Consider the following 21,429-nt stretch of genomic DNA (forward strand, 5'->3'; position numbering starts at 1 on the left):
CCCCTTATAAAATAAAATGGAAAGCAATTGTTTTGCCTTTAAATTTGAAAGTACAGCTAAATAGATGGTAGTCAAACTAATGTAGGAATCTTAATGGAATGGCAGCTATTCCCAAGGCATGTGTGTTACTGGAATTCATTGGGAATTTGTGGATAATGTAATATTTTGTCACATCATTTGAGTGGAGTGAGGAAAGCTGATCAGTCAGGCATTAAAGATTATCTAGACAAGCTCAAAGCCAGGGAAAGGCAAACTGGGTAACGGAACGAATGTCAGACTGTATATTCACTATCTGTGTGACTTTTTAATGTATGAAATATTTAATTGCAAGCCCTTTTTCTGTAGTTTATATTTATACTTTTCAAAACCTCACCCCCTTCCCTCCTCACAGTCCGGGCTGGAAACTAGTGAAATAGACTAAACCATGCTTGAATATTGTATTTAGTAAACAAAAAACAAACAAACAAAGAAAAAAAAAACACTATTTAATTAAGACTTCTACTGCAGTGGTATGATGACTTGTAAATATTCTGCAAAATGCTTTTGCTTTTTGTAATTTTGCCAATTTGTAATAATAATAATAACAATGAACACTTATGATCTGCAAAACGCTATATTTTGTACATTTACTATTTGTGAATATAAATCGTATTCAATGCTGAAATGGTTGTATTTACTTGAAGAACGCATCTGTGTTTTTACCATTGCTTTCACACTGGGTAACACTGGTGTGCTCTTGTCTTGGAAGTAGCCCTCAGGATACAAGTGCAGGACTGTTGCGTGGTTACGCTGTGATTCTGAACTATGCTAGCTATACAATGCTGCATGGATCACGTCACTGAATCAACCTCTTTGCCATCTCTAATTCAGGACCATGCCAAATCCAATGATGCAGACAGGTCCTAATTAAGTAGTCAGGCAGTGCATCTTATATAGCTTTTAATGGGATTCAGCTGGGTTATGAAGCATTGATTCTTCCGTACCCAACTGTCTGTCCTGTAAACTCTGCACGTTCAGAAACACATTCAGAATCGACGGCACTCGGATGGATTTCCTTGTGCATGAAGCCTGTTGTTGGGCACAGGTATAACAGAACATGTGCTTCTTTTCGAGCAGGAAACTGTGACAATTACTAAACAAATGATCACACACACACTACACAGGCCAGCTTTACAGTGCTGCTTAAGACCAAATCTCTAGGGATTCCACTGTCGTTATGACGATTGAGATTTAAAATGTATTAAATAATGACACACCTAAAGTAGTACCAGATATCCTGTTATAAAAATGAATGTGTTTCTTTCAAAACTGCACGTTTTAGTAGCTAATACAAGCGATCCACTTACGGAGTTATTACTTTAACTAGCCTTCAGTCCCTCCCACCTGGAATGTAAAGAAAAAAGCAGCTGTGTATGTTTGTGAAAGATTTTATTTACAAAAGGATTTTCAAAAGCTATTTTTTTTTTTTTGGAGAGATGGCCTAGCGGTTGAATAACGGCACTTGATTTCAAGGTTTTCAATGGTCTTTAATTTAGTTGGATCACGTCTGTTTATGTATGGCGAGGCACTGACCGCTGCACAAAGCTTAGTCTTTATCAAAGACTGTTCAGAATAAGCTGAATTCTCGGCTCGTCAACGTCATTTGGTCCACAAACCTGTCAAAAGAAAGACAATGACGTGTAATCTGATCACAGCTGAATCGCTGCTTGTTACCTGCACCAGGTATTGCATGAAACTGCACTGCATTAGATTATACTATACAGTTAATACTCACTGGTAATTAATCTATGCAGTGGCTAAGAGAGGCATACTTGACTTCAAACATGACTATACAGCGATGAAAAGTTAGGAAACTTCATAAACGTGGACCAAACTGTTGTGAAAATGTAGTTTTGTTTTCAGATACAAAACTTTGGTGAAACTTATCAAGCAGCTAGTTTGTGGGGGGCATTTTTCAGCAGCAACGTTGAGTGAAAGAAAGGTCTTTTTTTTGGTCTGATTTTATTTGACCTTGGTTAAAAATGTTACAATCAGCTTGTTGCTTCAGCAGTAATGGTTGCTATATAAATGGGGAAGCATGGTAGTGTGACATCACTGGTATCAAGCGTGAATTGTGACATCACAATGGGATGAGCATTCTAAAGATGTGGGACATTCCTATATCCCCATCAAAGTATGGCTCGATTAACATACTCGAACCTGGTTTAGTTCCACTGAAGCTGAAGCAACCTTCATAGTTAATATTACATTCATGGGCGTCAATAATAGACCCTTGTCCTTAAAACCCCAATGCACCCTTGAAGCGATACAGGACTGGGAAGGGCAGTGCAGTCTGTACTCTACCTGGTCATCTCGCTGTTTAGCCTGGGCTGCCGTGTGATCTGTGTCCAGGGCTCGGTCTTCTCTATGGCAGTCTGGTTTGCTCTAGGCATCCACCAGCCGTACTGCTGGCCACTGGTCAGGGGCACTCGATAAATCTGATTGGGAGCTGTGAAGAGGAACGTTTCTGTTTCGAAGGCTTTTCCTTTGTGGCGCTTTCTTTTCAATGAGAGTCAAGTTTACTGCTTTCTCTACAAGCTCTCTGCCTCCTGATCCTCGGTCCTCTTTGTTCATCTATGAGATCCAGGGATTGTTTGCCTGAAGCCTGCGTCATGCTCCTCAAACCACAGGTGCACAATTCGGTGTATGGGTCTCGAAATGAGCCACGACCGTCAGGGTGCAAGTGCAGCATTGCTGTGTGGGCTTGACCTGCAGCCTGATATAGCACGCGTGGAGAGTGCTCAAGGGACATACCAGGGAACAGTTTTTCAAAATGTGTACTCTGAATAACAGAGATCCAGACTTTGTAAAATGGATTTGCAACCGTAATTATTTGTAATCTGGATCCATGTAATCCAGCGGTGATATTTTCTGAAAAATCAGATCAAAAAACAATCTCGATCACAAAATATAGGATTACAAAATCCACATCACTGTTACCCGGGATTACAGGCTCTGAAAAGCCGGCCCCCTGGAGAACACACTCCACAGCAAGCGGCTAGACGGGTTCTAATAAAGTGGCCAGGCAGTGTATATAAAACCTAGATCAGTCCTATAAAGTTCATTGTACTTACAGTTCGGCATGTGGACTCGTTTGACCATCTCATTGTATTGTTTCTGGCTTCCTTTGTGCAGTGCTGCGCTGCTTGTCCTGTGGATCGGAGGCAGTTTGGAATCTGAACCTTCCCCTTTCTCATCACCTTGAAATAAACGTGAAAAGAAGAGCCAAATTAGATATGAGACAGTGTGGGCCCACCCCGATTCATATTGTAAGATTAGCAAGAAAAGGGGCTTCGTTTGTTTTGCTACCTTAATTCAGGGCATTTCAAATGCAACTGGGCAGATAGACTGACGCCTCCTGGTACCTTTGCTATAGGGTACACGGGTACAGCAGGAGTCACCGGAAGAGCTGTTTGTCTGACATGCCAGAATTATTCTCTCTCTCTCTGTGTGTGTGTGAGTATCAGGTACAACAAAAACCGTTTTCCTGTTCTCTAGAAGAAAGTGGACTGCTCAACGACATATTTTAAAATCCGGAATATATGTAAATTTTCATGTTTTTAAACACCACACGACAAAGAAATTTGTGGTTAAAAAAAAAACTGTCAAAAAGAAAAAACGGGAGCGCATTTCTATATTATATATATATATAATATATATATATTATATATATATATATATTATACTATATATACCTATGAAGACATTCTGTAAAAGTTCACGGTTCAAGGTTTTTACGATCTATAAAACAAAAATGCTATCCATAAATGTTTACTTGTGGACCAAAGTGCCTTGTATTGTGTGCCACCTGGTTTCAACCAGAACACACGGAGGGATCAGGTTACGAGGAAGCAGCGCAAAGTTTCGTCTTCAGCCTCTCGGTCGATGCCAGAAACGTGAAACTTGAAACTTTGTGTTCGTTTCTTAGCTTCAGAAGTGGAGAAGAAAGTGGACTGCGGGTATTGCTCGTTTTAACAGCTGTGCATGGACCACAGACAAGCAGCAAGAAAGCGGGGGCTGTGTTAACTACGCTGAAACACACAGTATGTCATTTCTATCCAGCAACGGTAGTGTATGGTGAAATCGGGGGAAAAATGACCGTGGTGAAGGTTTTACTTGTAGCCTCCTGTTTTTAATAGATATCTTACCTTAATAACTTTTTACAGCCTCCCTTTAAAAATAACACGCAACTGCGTCTCAAACAGTAACAGTTTCCTTTTCCTAGAACATTTTTAAGCATAAACGCGATTGTAATCTGTACATATTTCTGGATATTTCCTCTAGGATTTGCGGTACTGCAATGCAGCGTGTGTGTGTGTGTAACAGTAACTCGAAATCGCACAGAATCGGCTCTTTAAAGCGATAATCGCTGCAGATCTTGACGGCTAATCTGTTTTCGTGTTACCTCTGTAAGGCACTCCTCCCCACGATTGTAAAATCCTGGATTTGAAAGGGTCCTGGTAGCCCAAACACGTGATTCCGAAAAAGGACATTGTTGTTGATACCAGGAGGAAAAAAAAAAATAATAAAAATTACAAATATAACGACCAGTTCGGTGCTAATGCCTCATTCAGAGACTGGGCCGGGATTTCGGCGAGGGGCGTTTTTAGTTTACATCGTTACCCAGACAACAGAAGCCATTTGACTGACGTCTTCGCCGACCAATCTCATTGCTCGATCGCTTCTCAGTTTCAGAATATGTTCAGGGATCAATATTTTTAATGCATATTAAATTATTATTACTATTATTATTATTATTATTATTATTATTATTATTATTATTATCTGGCTCAAAAAGAGCAGAACTATAAAGCAACAACAAGAATAATGATATCTCTGTTAATAGCACTGTTATCTGGCCCATAGCTGAATCGATGTATACAAACCCGTCTGGTTGCTCATGACGTACAGTAAGTACATTGAATATAATTGTGAAAAACTGAATTTTAAAAAATAAGAAATCTGTCATGTTAACACTGGCCAGCAGGTGGCAGCAAAAAAGCTTTTTTTTCGGCGCTATAATATTTACTGCAGTGTTGTAGTAGCGCTGCAGCCAAACGTTTTGCATCCCATACAGAATTAATCAATGCTGCTTCCAATTAACAGACTAAATAATATTACGTTAACATATTGAATTACATACCGCTCTGTGTAATTTTCCATAGTCTTACTGTTTGTCTTTAATTCTTAAATATGTGCTGTTATTTTATTAAATGTTTGTCAAATGAAGACAAAAGCAACTCGCCAATTTTTTTTTTTCACTCCGCCCATCCCTCAACTCTTTCAACAATAGCATATCTCAAAGGTAAACATCTGTGTGCATTCGTTGTTTGAGGCATAGAGACTGAACTGCTCCCTCGCCCCCTGAAAGAAAGGGTGCTCCCTCTAGTCAGGCAGGCTTCAGGCATGGAGACTGAACTGCTCCCTCACCCCCTAAGAGAAAGGGTGCTCCCTCCAGTCCAGGGCAAGCTTGAGGCATAGAGACTGAACTGCTCCCTCACCCCCTAAGAGAAAGGGTGCTCCCTCCAGTCCAGGGCAGGCTTGAGGCATGGAGACTGAACTGCTCCCTCACCCCCTAAGAGAAAGGGTGCTCCCTCTAGTCAGGCAGGCTTGAGGCATAGAGACTGAACTGCTCCCTCACCCCCTAAGAGAAAGGGTGCTCCCTCCAGTCCAGGGCAAGCTTGAGGCATAGAGACTGAACTGCTCCCTCACCCCCTAAGAGAAAGGGTGCTCCCTCCAGTCCAGGGCAGGCTTGAGGCATGGAGACTGAACTGCTCCCTCACCCCCCTAAGAGAAAGGGTGCTCCCTCCAGTCCAGGGCAAGCTTGAGGCATAGAGACTGAACTGTTTCCTCACCCCCTGAGAGAAAGGGTGCTCCCTCTAGTCAGGCAGGCTTCAGGCATGGAGACTGAACTGCTCCCTCACCCCCTAAGAGAAAGGGTGCTCCCTCCAGTCCAGGGCAAGCTTGAGGCATAGAGACTGAACTGTTTCCTCACCCCCTGAGAGAAAGGGTGCTCCCTCTAGTCAGGCAGGCTTCAGGCTGCACTGTACGCCTGTATGAGGTGAGACAACCAATACGGGATCTCGAACGAGCATTGTATTAAAAATGCATGCGTATCCAGGTAATGCGAGTATAATAGAGTCTGACTGACCTTTAATTAATTAGCCGCTAGAACGCCACTAAAATTTTCTTAAACAATAATTATTATACGAGTTAACATTTTATTTGTAAACTGCACTTTCTGTAACATATATAACAGGTAAAATATGTATCTAATTTCTACAAGTGTTTCCACACAGTGTCTTTCTCCGTCTTGTCATCCATTATCGAACAGCGTTGCACAATAAATCCAAAAACATTTCAAGGCAGCAGATAATTAATTTGGGGAAAAAATATGCCATATACCCTTAACCATAATGAATACTATATATATATATATATATATAGCCAAGCAGTCCTATAAATTCTGCTAGTTATAGCTTGAAACCTGACCTCGGTGGAAGGACAGCTCTAGATATGATCCAGGCTGACCCACTGCTGTGGTGTACTATTACACACAAACTGTATACAAATTGCCTATTTGTACTTTGCCTATCCAAATGTCCCTTTGCCACATTATGCAAAGACGACGACAGGATAATTCGCATTTGTATTTGTTCCCCTCGCCTATCGAAACTCCCTTGCCCATTATATTAGCCTGTGTGATTTTCCTATTGATGCGTTTGTGATATGGATGGGAGGTAGTTTTAAACACAATGCACGCGTTTACAATGCGGCGGTATTTGCAGTCAAACTCTTTGGTGCTGATATGGGTCGGGCAATAGGACCCGGGGGAATTCGTAAACCTCGCGATTGTAAAGTGCAAAGTCCGCTGATAATAAAGGGGATTGGGCTTGTTTTAAAATTTGCATACAGTATTCTTCTGTGAGAAATCTTGCAACCCTGAATGGGAAGCACCTGTTTGTTTCGAATGAAGTCTGTCGAGATGAGCCTCTTTTTTGAACAGTGATCTACCTGTCGTTTGTCGAGAGCTTGTAACATATTGCAACCCATGCGCCCTCCTCTCTTCAGATAAGGTATACTCGCTTACGGGGATTTACAACTCTGGGAGGAAATGTAAATGATGTTGTCGTGTTTTACACGAATGCATTGTGATTAACAATGTCGACTGTAATAGTTCTTCTGAAGTGAACGGTTTAGCTTCATGGACGTCGATCGATCTTCTTCCGCTTTATTTACGAGAAGCTGGGTGATCATTTCTTCTCCACACCGGCCAACGCGAAGGTACTGTGTTCACTTTATATTAATTGATGTGTGTGTATATATATATATATGTGTATCTGTAGCGACCAGTGTTTGTATCCCATTCAGGCGCGGTGCAGCTATAAAGTACAACTAATAGCGGTGGGATACATTCAATAAACGAAAATGCTGCTAACTCGCCTATGCGTGATACAGCATTTGGGAAAGCGTAGTTAAAAATAATATGAAATTATATTGCCATCCTGTTAATGGTCTGTTTGTAAGACATTGATTTGTGTGTGTGTGTGTGTGTGTGTGTGTATGTATATATATATATATATATATATATATATAGAGAGAGAGAGAGAGAGAGAGAGAGAGAGAGAGAGAGAGAGAGAGAGACTGACTGACTGACTAATGTCTGATTCGTTTGAAGTAAGACTGGCCGAAGCAGGACACGTTCTCCAACTAAAATAAGCGCCAGGGGCTTCAGCTGGTATAGTGATTCACAGGTCCATCAGTTTTGAGATGTATACCCCGGTGGTTGCAATTCAAACTGATCAACTGGGCGGTTTATGAAATGTAAAAATATGCGGGTTGTACAAGTGAGTAAGGAAGCAGGCTTCAGTGAAACGCGGGTACACCTTTAACTGATGCAAGCCGCGCTCGTTTGAGTTGATGTTCAGTGATACGTCGTGCTGACACTCCCTAGGCATCGCTATCAGTGTGCAATTCATCGCTCGCACAGTACTGTATTTATTCTGCGTTCATTTGCTTGCAAGTATAAATGCCGCATTGTTGTAAACCTAGAGAGAACCTGTTTTACAAGTCTAATCCATTCAATTAATTAATTTTTTTAACATCTCTCTTTCAAGTTCTGCTCTACAAGTTCTGTTTGGTCGAAACTGCTGATGAGTGTTCCAAAAAACACACTTCTAACTTGGCTGGTTATAGTTTTTATAATATTAGCACTGCAACGTATGTGAGTAAAGACCCTATGCGTCTATACCCTGTGTGTGTGTGTGTGTGTGTGTATATATATATATATATATATATATATATATATATATATATATATATATATATATATATATATATTCCAAGCAAAGAGATACCGTCCATGCACTACAATGCTTAATTTTAACAGAGGTGCCTACCACTATAAGGCAATGTCAATAATTAAGAAACTGTCTTAGTTGAATGTTGGTCACAAGCATTCATTTTGTGCAGTTGGACAAACCTGATTTTTCTTGTTGATTTGCTGCGACCGACCTGCCAGCTTCGAGACACACTTGGTCGAACACTCTTGTCAATTTCTGGATCAAATATATTTACCTGAACAAACAAGAACCACAACGCGTTTCGACACAGTGTGTCTTGTGTCGAAACACGTTGTGTTTTTTGTTTTGTTTGTTCAGAAAAAAAGGTTTGTTCAGTAAAATATATTTTATTCAGAAATTGACAAAGTGTGTGACCAAGTTTATCTATCTATCTGTCTGTCTGTCTCTAGCTATCTATCTGTGTGTGTGCAACTATTCTGCAACCGTGCCTGGGACCAGGAATTTCCTCTGTTGAATCTGATTGGATCTTCCCTTCCTCACAACAGCAGTGAAACAGGCTGTGAGCAGATTAAGTCTCTCTTTATAGGAATATCTGATATTCCTGATTATCTAGATTTATGCTAAGTTTCTTTTGAGATTCTGAAATCATACATTTCTAGTACCAAATTGTTTCACAAAGATGGTCTGAAATAGTTATCCTGAAACTGGGCCCACGGTTCTCAGAGAACAGGATCCAGCCTGCTGTTTTGTAATGTGGAATTTTTCACTATCAAAAAATGTAGAAGCTAAAGACTAGAGATAACACGCCTTTGGATGTGATTAACAACCTCCGACTCAATGAATGTCACGTCAGGTGAAGGTACAGTAATCTGCAAAGCATTTTCACAAGCATCTGAAATCTAAAGCAAACGGCTGACAGTTTGTGGCACACCTTGTGGCTGTTCTTCCCTGTTCTGCTGTTAATCATTAAACTGGAGGGATTGGCCAAGAACCACAAGCTCCATTCTCTTTCGCATGATCTGATGCCGGAGTGTTTGGTTACAGTAGAGATATCATTGTACTTGCGTCTTTATTGCATACTTGTGTGACTGCATGTATCGTTACAACTATGTGACCTTTTTGTGACCGCAAAGATTCATGGGAAAGAAAAATGAAACTGGTACAGTTGGTGCCGCTTTATCGGGACGCCTCGGGAGAAGGAAAAATATCCCGAACAAGCAGCTGTCCCAATTAAATAAGAGGCAGTTGAGTCAACCTTAGTCACATTAATAGCATTGGGAAGAACCGTCTCCCAGAGTTATATCCTATTTAAGCAACAATCCTGATTTTTCAGGATCCCGATTAGGAGGCCTGACTGCAGCCTGTAAATCTACCTAATTTACCAATTTGATTTACAAGATGTATTTCTTATACCGGCTGGGGGCAGTGTTGCAGGAGGGACCGCTTAATGGTTACACTCTGGTGTTCCAGCGGTACTTGGATAGCAGATTATGTTTAAGATTCTTTTGCGCCCCCAGGGCTTTACACACAGGATCCAACGAATATATCGTGACACGTTCCCACGTGCTGCTGTTTCAATAATGCACCCGTCATTTTTCTTTTTACTTTTAACATCCTGACAACATTTGACACTTATAACTCGGGTCTGTTTCAAAGCTCTATTAAAAATGTCTGCTCTAGTGCCCTGGGATCTGTCCTCCTAAATCACTGCAGGAGGAGTGATTTTAAAAAAGGGCTCCGGCTTTTCTGTTCCGTACCACATCCTGGATCGTTGACAGTTGTAGCGACACATGGGGACGTGGAACACTATATTTTTTGGAACCTCGCCAGTAACTCTTTAAACATTAGCATTTCAATGAAGTGACTCATTTCATAATTGCAGTGTCTCCTATTGAAAAGTTACTATATGTGTGCAGTAGGCTACATGCACCCGGTAGACTGAACTCAAATGAGCTGTTTTCTTTACTAGGTGGAATTAGGTTTACCTTACAAAGATAACCATATCATAAACATGATGGATTAGATGTCATAGATGATAACGTACTGTATGAATATTCTATTTTTACACATAGGTGTGTCCCATGGAGTCTTCAACAGCTTTCAGCCTTCTCTGCTGAAGTCAACTCCGGCCCTTCTTTGTAAAAACACTTGCTGCTAGCATGAGGTTGTTTCCACGGCGACGCTTCAGCCCCCTGAAACTGGCCTTGCTGGGGGTGGTCGTCTTCTTCCTCGTCATCTTCTTTATGCAGCAGGACGTGGGGGAAGGGACATCCGACAGGAAGGCACGTGTGATCGACGTGATGATGGACGCTATGAACAACATCCGAGACTCCATGCCCAAGTTTCAGATCCAGGCCCCAGAGCCCCGGGAGGAGCCTGAGGAGCGGGTACCACAGTGCCCCCCGGGTGATTACTCCCCGGCTGAGCTCAAACCAGTCATGGAAAGGCCCATCCAAGACCCCCAGGCACCCGGCGCAGACGGCCAGGCCTTCAAAGAGGGCAAGCTGTCTGAGGAGGAACAGAAGGAGAAGGACCGCGGCATGCAGAAGCAGTGCTTCAACCAATTTGCCAGCGACCGTATCTCTCTGCACCGGAGCTTAGGAGCCGACACCAGGCCTCCAGAGTGAGTATAATCCAGGGCTTGTCACACGGCTCGCAAAGCTTGACCAGCGGTCCCCGGGAAATTCTGGGACCTCCTTATCTGTGAACATAAGTATTTAACAGACATTTAGAAACGCTTAAAGAAACTTTGATACAGTATCCAATGACTAGTAGTCTTTCTTAAGTCACGTTGTCATGGATCAATAAACGCTACACCAGCACTAGCTCTTGTTTTCTCTTAATTGCTCACACCTTATAACATAAACACAAGGAAAATTAGGAGCATGGGTGGACCAGACGGCCTATCAATGCTCATCCAGGTGAGAATAAAGACTTGTACTTTTGACTTTCATTTCTTGTTTCTACATTTAGAATAGTGTTGCATACGTTTTGTGGGGAGGTGCTTTTTAGTGGTTGATGATGAATAAACCACATTCAGTGTAAGAGTTTCAGGGCGGGCGTTGTGTACATGCAAAAGAAAAATTAAGTCTTTAAAATCCTACTAGGAAAATGTTAAACTTAATTAACACTTTAAGCTCAGCACAGAAACCAGGACGGTTGGAAATCCGACTCATAACCGAAGGTGGCAGACACTTCTTGACAAGGTGGCGAGGGGGTGGAATGGGTTACCTAGCCTCGTTGTTGCTGCTGAATCTTTGGGACTCTTTTAAGAGCCGACGAGGCATTGCTGGGCCTCTCGTTCGCAGTCCTGGTCTTCATGCATTAAGAGATCGTTGCTTCCATTGCTTCCCTCCCCCCGAAGGTGTATTGATCAGAAGTTCAAACGCTGCCCCCCGCTGCCCACGACGAGCGTGATCATTGTGTTTCACAACGAGGCCTGGTCCACCCTGCTGAGGACGGTGTACAGCGTGCTCCACACCTCCCCTGCCATCCTGCTGAAGGAGATCATACTGGTGGACGACGCCAGCACTGACGGTATGGACACCTTGCTTCGTTGATTTCAGCTTGTTTAACCCGTAACAAGGGTTCTTGCAGTGGTTTAAAATTTACTGATGGGTTGGATCTGGTCATCCAAATTGTCAGTTTCCTCCTGGTTGTAAGGGTTATAAAGCCTAAACTAGCAGGTCAGGGTCTCTCCTACCTCGAAGCATTCTAGGAAGGCTGATACGAAATGGATCGCTTCTCTACCAGTTTCCAACACTCTAAGCTGTAGTTGTGATGGACTGGTTTGTGTCGTCAGCTGTTCAGTGTATTACTTTCTTGAAAATGACATAGCTTTATCTGAAAACTGTATTGTAAGAAATAATTGGTTGCAGTGGAAGGTGCAGAGACCTGTATTTCATGAAACGGGGTATTTACCCAATGAGCGTCATTTTCCAAGGGGATCCTGAGCTGTAAAAAAAAAGCAGGTATTTCTTTCTTTTTCATTCAGAACAACTCTCACAATTTTAAAACGTTAGACGTGTCATTCTCAACGTACATAATTGCTTGTTTGTCACTCAGCCTTGGCTTTTGAGGCACTTGGAGCAAAACCCAGCAAAAGGGAGGTGGAGGAGGAGGACGTGAACACAAAGCACGGCACAGTCAACTGTGCTTTCTTTTTTCTTTCTCAAACTCTGTCTCTCTCTTCTCAAGGATGTTTACATCCTGGAGGCGTTGCCCTGGGCTTCACCGCAAGACTAACCACACAGAGAGCAGTTAACAGCCAAAGCCAACAGCAGAGAGCAGGGTTAGGCTCTGTATTCATAAAGCATTAGTGTGTCAGAAAAAGCCACTGACTTGGCAAGCTTTAGGTTTAGGAACGAATAGCGGGGCCACGTCGGCTCAAATTGAGTCATCCATTGCGTTTCACAGGCACCCTGCAACACTATTTAGCTATTTGTCATTATTAAAAAGCAGAAGAGCTATGTAGATAATGCAGTAATCAAAATACGCTCTGTAAAGCTATTATAATAAGAGGCATATCCGGGATGGAAATAAGACTCCTATTGCTCAGCAGTTTGATCCTCTCCAGGTTTTACTGTGACACACCTGAGCATGTTACCGAGACACTGTGGCTAAGCAAGCTTGCAGTAAAACCTGGACTGGGTGAAACTGCTATGCAATAATCTTATTGCCATCCCTGCGTATATCAGGCACGGAAATAAGACTCCTAGTAAAACCAGGAATGGCTCACACTGCTGTGCAATGGGAGTCATATTCCCATCCTGTGTGTACATAGTCGGTATTATAGCATTGGGCTGTATGTTCTGGTAATGATATTGGACAATCCATAGGCAAATGCTTGGATGCATTACATAATTGTAAAGCACTTTGTGATGGTGGTCCACTTTGAAAGGCTCAAAGATAGTTATAAAATCACCCAAAAGGAAGGACTAATTCTATTTCAATACCACTTTCAGCCACCTGCCCTGACCACACTTGCCTTTATATTTATCATGCTTATGGGCAGACCTCTTTTACCATCTTTTGTATCCCACGTGGTCATCTCTCTTAGCCTGTCTGATTGTCCTGTCTAGAAAGATCCGGTGCTGTGCTCATGATAAATAAAGAATTCAGTCTAGCCGAGCTTGATAACGGTCTGTTCTAAAACGGAAACAAACACTCTGTCGGGTTTTGACGAGTTAAGTGCGGTTGTCTTTTTTTCGCACAGAAAACCACACTTATTTTTCTGTTTCCATCAGCACAGCCCTCGAGTCATAACGCAGTCCTTCGGTTTCGGATAGTTCTTTAGTTATCGGTATTGTTTTTAGTGTTTGTCAGGGTGTACGAGTTTGGAACAAGCCTTGTCTTGTTTTTCCAGTGATATTACCAACACAGGTGTGACATTTGCATCATTTTTTAATCAGACCCTGCTTTCTTTATCTTTCGGTTATATACAAGCTACAGTATGTATTTCCTGCAGTCAGAATATTCTCAGCTCCCATATTGTTAACAATCCCTCTGGTAATTATATCTTTTTTAAGCTACAAAAGACTTGAGAGACCCTGAATTGAAATGTAAGGTTTAAACATTTAAACAGCAATCTAATAAAATGCCTTAACTGCATAGTGTTTTACTAAACCATTTCTTACAGCAAAATCATTTTCTTATATAAGTTTATTCATCAGTGTTAATCTAACACACTACCAACTCTTCAATCTATTACCATGATTGCCTTGATCAACACACAAACAACAAATCTCTTCCCACATACTCATAATTAGGTGTCTCTAAGGAGACACAGCGATTGGATAAGGACAATGTGTATTTGCTGATATTGTCTGTTGCAACATTCCCCCCCCCCCCCCCCCCCCCCCCCCCCCCATGTGTGTGGAATGGCCGTTTGTGCAGTTCTGCTGTCTTTAAGGTCTGATGGTGTTGCAGTCTCAGTTTGAACCCTGTCCCTTCCAGAGCATTTGCGGACGCAGCTGGAGGAATACGTGAAGCAGCTGCAGATTGTGAGGGTGGTCAGGCAGCTGGAGAGGAAGGGGTTAATCACAGCCAGGCTGCTAGGAGCCAAGGAGGCCACAGGAGAGGTGCTGACCTTCCTGGACTCGCATTGTAAGTGCTGCAAACATCATGGGGAAAGTCCACTGCACTGTACACGGATCTAACAAATCATACCTAATACAGTATGTGTTACCATCACTTCATACGTCTTGCATATTGTTATGTGAAAGATGCACACATTGTTAAACATGTGTGATCTTTATTGTATGTTGTGTGTGTGTGTATGTGTGTATATATATATATATATATATATATATATATATATATATAAAAATGGGTAATTAGGTTTATGCAAATGAAAGAATTACAAGAGCCAATCAAATCACGTGCAATTCGCCAAAAGGCTTCTACATTCACTGTGTTAAAGTCAAAGCACAGTGTCTGCAGACATGTTTGCTCTTGGTTGGGGCTCATCAGTGCAGCGTAGGTGAAAAGCTCAGGAGAGTAAGTAAAAACAAGTAGGAGAAAGCAGCGACTATCGAATTACAGGTAATCAGGATTATCTATCTCATTTCTCAAGAATGATTGACATTTTTATTATTAAACTTGTTTTGCTGCAGATTTAAGTGGTGATTGTAGAGGGATTATATTACCTGCTGAATGGGAGCGTTTTAAAGGGCTCAATTCAAAGTGAAAATAAAGTCTAGTGCAGAAATGTGTTTTGTAATGAGGTAACCAGAACTTTAAAAACACTTAACAATTGCTTTAAAGTCATATTGGCTCTGTTCAGATTACTGTACCCCCTCTTATCCTTTAGCTGAATGTTACAGAAGTATAAAACAGAATATTGCAGAATTGGAGGACCTGTTGCTAATATTGCTAGAGCTAATTAAAGGGAAGAACGTGGCTGGTCAAACCCGAGTGAGCGCTCAGTGCTGTGTATGAGTGGGGTGATGTAAAGGGGGTTTGAATTTCCCAGGCGAATGCTTCTATGGCTGGTTGGAGCCCTTGCTGGCTCGCATCGCGGAGGACCGCACGGCCGTGGTGAGCCCGGACATCCCCAGCATCAACCTCGACACCTTCGAGTTCTCCAAACCAGCGCGCCACCCCCAGCAACACAACCGTGGCAACTTCGACTGGAGCCTGTCCTTCGGCTGGGAGGCCGTGCCACAGCACGCGAAGGAACGACGCAAAGACGAGACCGACCCCATCAAGTGAGTCCCACAGGCGGTGGCATGAAAGCCAGCAAGTTTTTTTTTTAAAACAGCAAGAACACATTCATGATTAGTTTAATGTTTGATGCCCGCACTCACTCTTTAAAGATGCTCCTTCTACCCAATTTACAGCCACAGCTATAAAATATGGGGTCTCTTGCCATTAACATTAATTGGAACTGTAGGTTTGTGACATGCATTCCCTGCTAAATTGAATGACTAAGACAGTAATTGTTGTGCAGTTTGTCTTTCCATAACTTTGGTCCCTCCCCATCGCAGGACTGCGTATTTTGAAGTATTATAAGCTGTGGTCTTTAAGATCCTGATGTTTTCTTGCCCCTCGTGGTATTTTCCCCCGTGGTTTCCAGGACCCCCACATTTGCCGGAGGTCTGTTTTCCATCTCCAAGTCGTACTTCGAACACATCGGGAGCTATGATGACCAGATGGAGATCTGGGGCGGAGAGAACGTTGAAATGTCTTTCAGGGTGAGGGCTTTGAATTCAGTTCAGGGCAGGCTGGGATCTCAGAGGGTCACCTGTTTCAGTTTGAGATTTCATAATTGCTGCTTGCTGTGTTTTTATTTCTTTATTCTTTTTGATCGACTGTTTATTTTTTCTATGATGCAGGATAAAATCTACATTGCTATGTTTAAGGTCTGGTTTCATAGACTGTTTAGCACTGTCTGATGGTACTTTTGGGTTGGCCAAGAACAGTGCTGTTTGAGCGTTGTGAAAACAAGGCTGTAAAAACCCTAAATCAAATCTTTTTTTTCTTCAAAAAAGGTTATAGTTTGTAGTATCTTGATGCATCATAAACCACTGTAAAATAATTTATTTTTCATTGCAGGGGTTTAATGTTTATGACTGGTATCGCAAAACTATCTTACTTATGTTAACAATTAGTTGTCTAACTGGGGAGGGGCTGGTCTGTGAAACCAGTAGTTAATTTCTTAAGCCCCATGTGAATCCAAACAAGCAGTATACCAGATGGTTCTTGGATAAGTGTGATTTGTCCATATTTAATCATTATTTTTATTACACATCATACTCATCTCACATGGGGACCTGCATATTATGCTGCGCCAGCTCTTAAGAATTTCAGTGTATTGTCGTAGCCCTGCTGCACACGACTTCATCTCCATTGTCTTCGGTAAGTAATGTGTGCGTTAAAATGATCCTGTAATACGGTCTGTCTCTGTCTGCAGGTGTGGCAGTGCGGGGGTCAGCTGGAGATCATTCCCTGCTCTGTGGTGGGACATGTCTTCAGAACCAGGAGCCCCCACAGCTTCCCCAAGGGCACCCAGGTGATCACCAGGAACCAGGTGCGGCTGGCCGAGGTGTGGATGGACGGCTACAAGGAGGTCTTCTATCGACGGAACCAGAATGCAGCCGCCATGGCCAGAGAGGTGAGAGAGAGAGAGACTACCATAGGAGAACTAGGCATGTCGTTTCCAGTGTCAAAAAATCTCTCCTGCAGGGAGAATGTTCTTGGCTATATCTTGTTAAGAAATAGTTTCTCTGCGTTACTACTAGCTTGATTAGCCCCAGTCTGTTGATAACAAGCTCAGGTGTGTCTTATTAAACCGATAAACAAGCAATGACTCAAACTGCTGTGCAACGGGAGTCTTATTTCCATCCCTGCAGTGTAATGCCTTTTACGCCACCATGCCCTATTTCCAAAGGCGTGACATGCTAACGCATGCTGCCTTGTACCTGCAAATTCAACTGCACTGCAGCAGATGTCAGGACCCTTCTGTATTTCCTGCACAGAATATACAGGGTGTGCCATGAGCCTCTTCTCTGCACCACGCCTCAAACGATATTTCACATCTGCAAGTAACAGGCAGACGATTAACAGTTATGCAAAGGCTGCTACCATTTACATTGCCTGTGGTTATTTCTGCTTCCTCTCCCACAGCACACGTACGGAGATATCTCCGCGCGACTGAGGCTAAGGGAGGACTTGAAGTGCAAGAACTTCACCTGGTACCTGGAGAACGTTTACCCAGAGGCCTTCGTCCCCGACCTCACTCCAGTGCTGTATGGAGCGGTAAGGCAAACTTGTTTTTTTGCTTTCCTGTTACAAAGGGTTTGCAGGATTGGTATTTGGAAATGGGCAGATTGAAAATTCCCGTGGTTCACTGTGTGCAGGTGAAGGTAATGCAGCAGTGATTAATAAAGACAGACAGTGGTAATCCAGATGCAATTTAATGGTTTTTAAATCCAATGGCCTGTTGGCAAAACAACAGTAAATTTAACAATGTTAATGAAGCAATACAGTGCCGTGTATTGAGTATTTGTAATCCGTGGGTTGGCCCAGAAATAACAGTCCCGTCCTGCTTTTAGTTAACCCACACAACACAAACCCAAACTCCAGTCCACAGTGCGTGCTCTAGTGCATGTAGTGAATACAGTTCTTTAGTGCAAATGAAGTGCAGTGTTGTTGGTCCGGATTTAGTGCTGGCCTTTGGCGACAGTTCTGGATCACGTTAGCCGTCCAAATAATCACAAACAGTATTATTAAACGACAAACAAAACACTCACGTTTCAAAGCACAGGTTCTCCTTCTGGTTATTTAAGTTAACCATTCACAAAGGAACAGATCACATCACTACATCCCCTTTTTATAACGTCACCCATGACCCCTTGGTCCAATCCGCGGATGCCACGCCGTTTCCCGTTCGGGTCATTGTTTTTGTGTGCTGTAGCTCCGCCCCCTTTCTAGATGGCCGACTTTCACCTAACCCTGGGAATAAACTGTCATGCTATTTAGTCCAGGGTATTCTGTTCCCTTTACACAGTGCCCTCGCAGGTAGGGAGGGATATCCAACACCAAGAATCATTCAATCTGTCACAATCCCCTTAAACCACAGCTTAAAAAAAAAAAAAAAAGTTTCATTACCTCGCATTGTTTTTCCCCACACCCCTGACACTCCCTGTGTACCAGGTATTTAGGACTCCACACCCTGACACTCCCACACTGTAGATTCAGCTTGGGATACTGCATGCAGAATAGTTTCTGAAATGTAACCTTCACACCCTCACTCTCTCCGCAGCTTAAAAACAAGGGGATGGAAAAGTGCCTGGATGTTGGAGAGAGCAACCAGGGAGGGAAGCCACTGATCATGTACCCCTGCCATGGAATGGGAGGAAACCAGGTCATTCTTACAGTCTCTACATTACAGGGTTGTGCTTGAGATGCTTTAGAAGTAGATGCAATAGTAATAAATAAATAAACTATTTCACTAGCTATTATTTTTTTTTTTTTTACCTCTGAAGGCCTGGGTTTGAAGCAGGTGAAATTAGTCTTAACCTCTTATTCCCTCCAGTCCAGGGCAGGCTTGATGCTCGGAGAGATGAACTGGGCTTTCTCTTTGAACCATGGCTCGCAAGAATCAGTTAAAGACTGCGGTGCCAAGTATTGATCTCTGCTTCCTTTGACTTGTGCAGTACTTTGAATACACCTCTCACAAGGAGCTGCGTCACAACATTGGGAAGCAGCTGTGCCTGCATGGCACCAGGGGGCCGGTGAAGATCGAAGAGTGCAGGCTGAAAGGAAGGGGCACCAGCGTGGTGGGCGAGCAGATCTGGGAGTTCACGAGCGTAAGTAACCCTGCAGAGCCCAGAGCGGGTCTTTCTGGGGGAGGGGGAGCGCTTCTGAAACATTCTATTTGGGGGACCACCTTTAACATGACTTGCTCTGGTTATTTACTTATAAACCGGTACAAATACATACATTTTTATTGTATGAACATGAATAATAAAAGTGTAGTATTCTTAAAAAAGGGTTCATTTGTATTTTATTGTATTAAACTGCAAGGTCTGCTTTTGTGTGTGTATAAATGATCTGCTGCAATGCTCTGCAGTCACTCAGAGTGGTGTTAACTTACTGCTACCTCCAGTCCAGGGCAGGGCAGGCTTGAGGCATGGAGGCAGAGCCGCTCCTTCACCCTTTTAAAGAGTGCTTGTGATGTGGTCGTTTTGCGATCTTATCCGAACCCTGGTTTGAGAACCACGTTTTTATTGGAAGCATTTTGAAACAAGCTACAAAATGAAAAATGCACACTCGAGGTTGGCCCTGCTTATTTGCGAAATCCGGCACGCCCTTAAGAAATAGCCTTCCGAAAATGAATGCATGTCTGCTTGTTCTTTTACCTGCTGTGCTTCGTTTTGAAATGTCCTTCTCGATCCTCAGGATAATCTCTTAAAGAATCCGACGTCAGGAACGTGCTTGACTGCTAAGGACGGGAAACCCGCTCTGGGCTCGTGTGACCCAGCAGACCCACTCCAGAACTGGTCTTTCAGCTGAGAATCCTGCAGGAGCGACCCAACAAGACTGGGGACGAACTGGCCTGAAGAGGTCAGAGGGGTGAGCCCCTAGTTTTCAGGACTCTGCATTGGAGAGCTACTGCCAGCGAGCGACACCAGGGCGGACAATGGTCGTCGTGGATACAAATGAAAGATTGCCCTGTTTTGCACTGGGCCATAGTGATTTACAGTGTATCGTCCTGCTGGTCCTCAGCAAATTATCTGCAAAACTTCGACTGGATTGTGCCTTTAGGCCATCAACTGTTTCAATTGCCTTTTCTTTAAGACTTTCTGCAAGGACCTTGCAATCTGGCTTTCTGGTGCCTGGGTGTCTAATGCTTTTAACTCCTTCATCTCGGCTGTGAATCGGAAACGGTCCTGTGGAACACAACACACACTGGTTTCTCAACAACAGCCAAGACTTCTATCCTTCATTTAAAAAAAAAGCTGCAAGAGGTTTTGAAGACATTGTATTGCAGTTTGATTTTTGGGACAGATAGTTGTAGGTTAGCGTGTCCCCCCCCCCCAAAGGTCTCTGATCCTGTGTGTCTCCATCTAATCAAAAAAAGATTGAATGAATGAGGTATTTATAATAAATGACTGCAATCGATTTTTTGGTGATGTCTGTTCTGCTTCTGCTCTAAAATATTTTATATATAGTCAAACCATCTGAATACCAGTCCTGTTAATGTTACTCTCCTCTCATCACATTGACATGCCCAGCCTGAATAATGTCAATGGGGACAAGCCCCTGACAGAATCACATTGGTTATTAGAACACTACTACACCTGATTTCCCACCCACTTATCACCACATTGGACAGCAGAATTAAATCCCTGTACTGAAATGCAAAGTAGAGTAGCATATTATAGCAAGCACCACACTACCACCTTTAACTGTACAATAGTGTAGTAGACTGGTGCATTGAAAAGAAATGCAATTAAAAGAACGCTGCTGTACTTGATACGAAAGTGTTTTTGTGTTCATAGGAACAGTAGTTTGTTTGAACATTTTAATTTTGAGGATTGGTTTGCACAGCTGTACCTGCACTCTTATTACAGGGGTAGAGCAGCAGTAGTAATTGTGTACAGCCGGTAGTTATGTAAGCAATAACCCACGATGGGGTGTGCGGTAAGACAAGTCTTACCGCATGCCCTGGGTGCGTTGTGAGGCACGAGGCTGCGGGCAGGAAGTGCGGTAAGAATTGTCTTTTGGCGCACACGCTGGAGTGGGTTATTTTTTATAAAATGGCAAAAATAATTTAAAAATAAATTCAAAAATTACACAAACAGTTTAAGGAAAAAAAAAAACTTATGTATCCTTCCACTGAGAGAAAATAGTCCCCGAAGACTGTTTGATTGTGACATATTTTGTACTTTTTAAATTTGCCATAAACATTACATTGAACATCGCCATTTACAGTAACGTTTTTCAAGATGAAATGACATCTGTGAATTGAAAGCAGATTGATTTCAACGAATCTCCATCTAAAGACACTCGAGCGACTCTCGCGTTACAATCCGCTCCTCCAGGGGAGAAGCACAAGATTCACAGACACCGTCGCACTCGC

General features: G+C 42.7%; 2 protein-coding genes across 4 annotated transcripts; one reads left to right on the plus strand and one right to left on the minus strand.

The window, feature by feature from the left end:
• Positions 1-1,509: 1,509 nt before the first annotated feature.
• Positions 1,510-4,659, minus strand: LOC121309012 (testis-expressed protein 49-like). The gene is made up of 4 exons (XM_041241849.1): positions 4,445-4,659; positions 3,114-3,239; positions 2,344-2,488; positions 1,510-1,655 (listed from the first exon to the last, which is right to left on the minus strand). The coding sequence occupies exons 1-4, from the start codon at positions 4,530-4,532 to the stop codon at positions 1,607-1,609; spliced, it is 408 nt and encodes a 135-aa protein (XP_041097783.1). The 5' UTR covers positions 4,533-4,659; the 3' UTR covers positions 1,510-1,606.
• Positions 4,660-6,938: 2,279 nt separating this feature from the next.
• On the plus strand, positions 6,939-20,961 carry LOC121309018 (polypeptide N-acetylgalactosaminyltransferase 6-like). 3 transcript variants are annotated; one of them, XM_041241861.1, is made up of 11 exons: positions 6,939-7,115; positions 10,415-10,965; positions 11,707-11,879; positions 14,298-14,447; positions 15,316-15,550; positions 15,919-16,036; positions 16,756-16,956; positions 17,469-17,600; positions 18,607-18,708; positions 19,001-19,153; positions 19,746-20,961. In XM_041241861.1, exons 2-11 carry the CDS (start codon positions 10,502-10,504, stop codon positions 19,857-19,859), a joined length of 1,842 nt encoding a protein of 613 aa, XP_041097795.1. In that variant the 5' UTR covers positions 6,939-7,115; positions 10,415-10,501; the 3' UTR covers positions 19,860-20,961. The 3 variants fall into 3 exon arrangements, with proteins under 3 accessions (XP_041097795.1, XP_041097794.1, XP_041097796.1); XM_041241860.1 differs by lacking the exon at positions 6,939-7,115 and adding an exon at positions 7,122-7,323; XM_041241862.1 differs by lacking the exon at positions 6,939-7,115 and adding an exon at positions 8,828-8,901.
• Positions 20,962-21,429: the final 468 nt, after the last annotated feature.

This window comes from Polyodon spathula, unplaced genomic scaffold (assembly GCF_017654505.1).
Source record: "Polyodon spathula isolate WHYD16114869_AA unplaced genomic scaffold, ASM1765450v1 scaffolds_825, whole genome shotgun sequence".
Lineage (NCBI taxonomy): Eukaryota > Metazoa > Chordata > Actinopteri > Acipenseriformes > Polyodontidae > Polyodon > Polyodon spathula.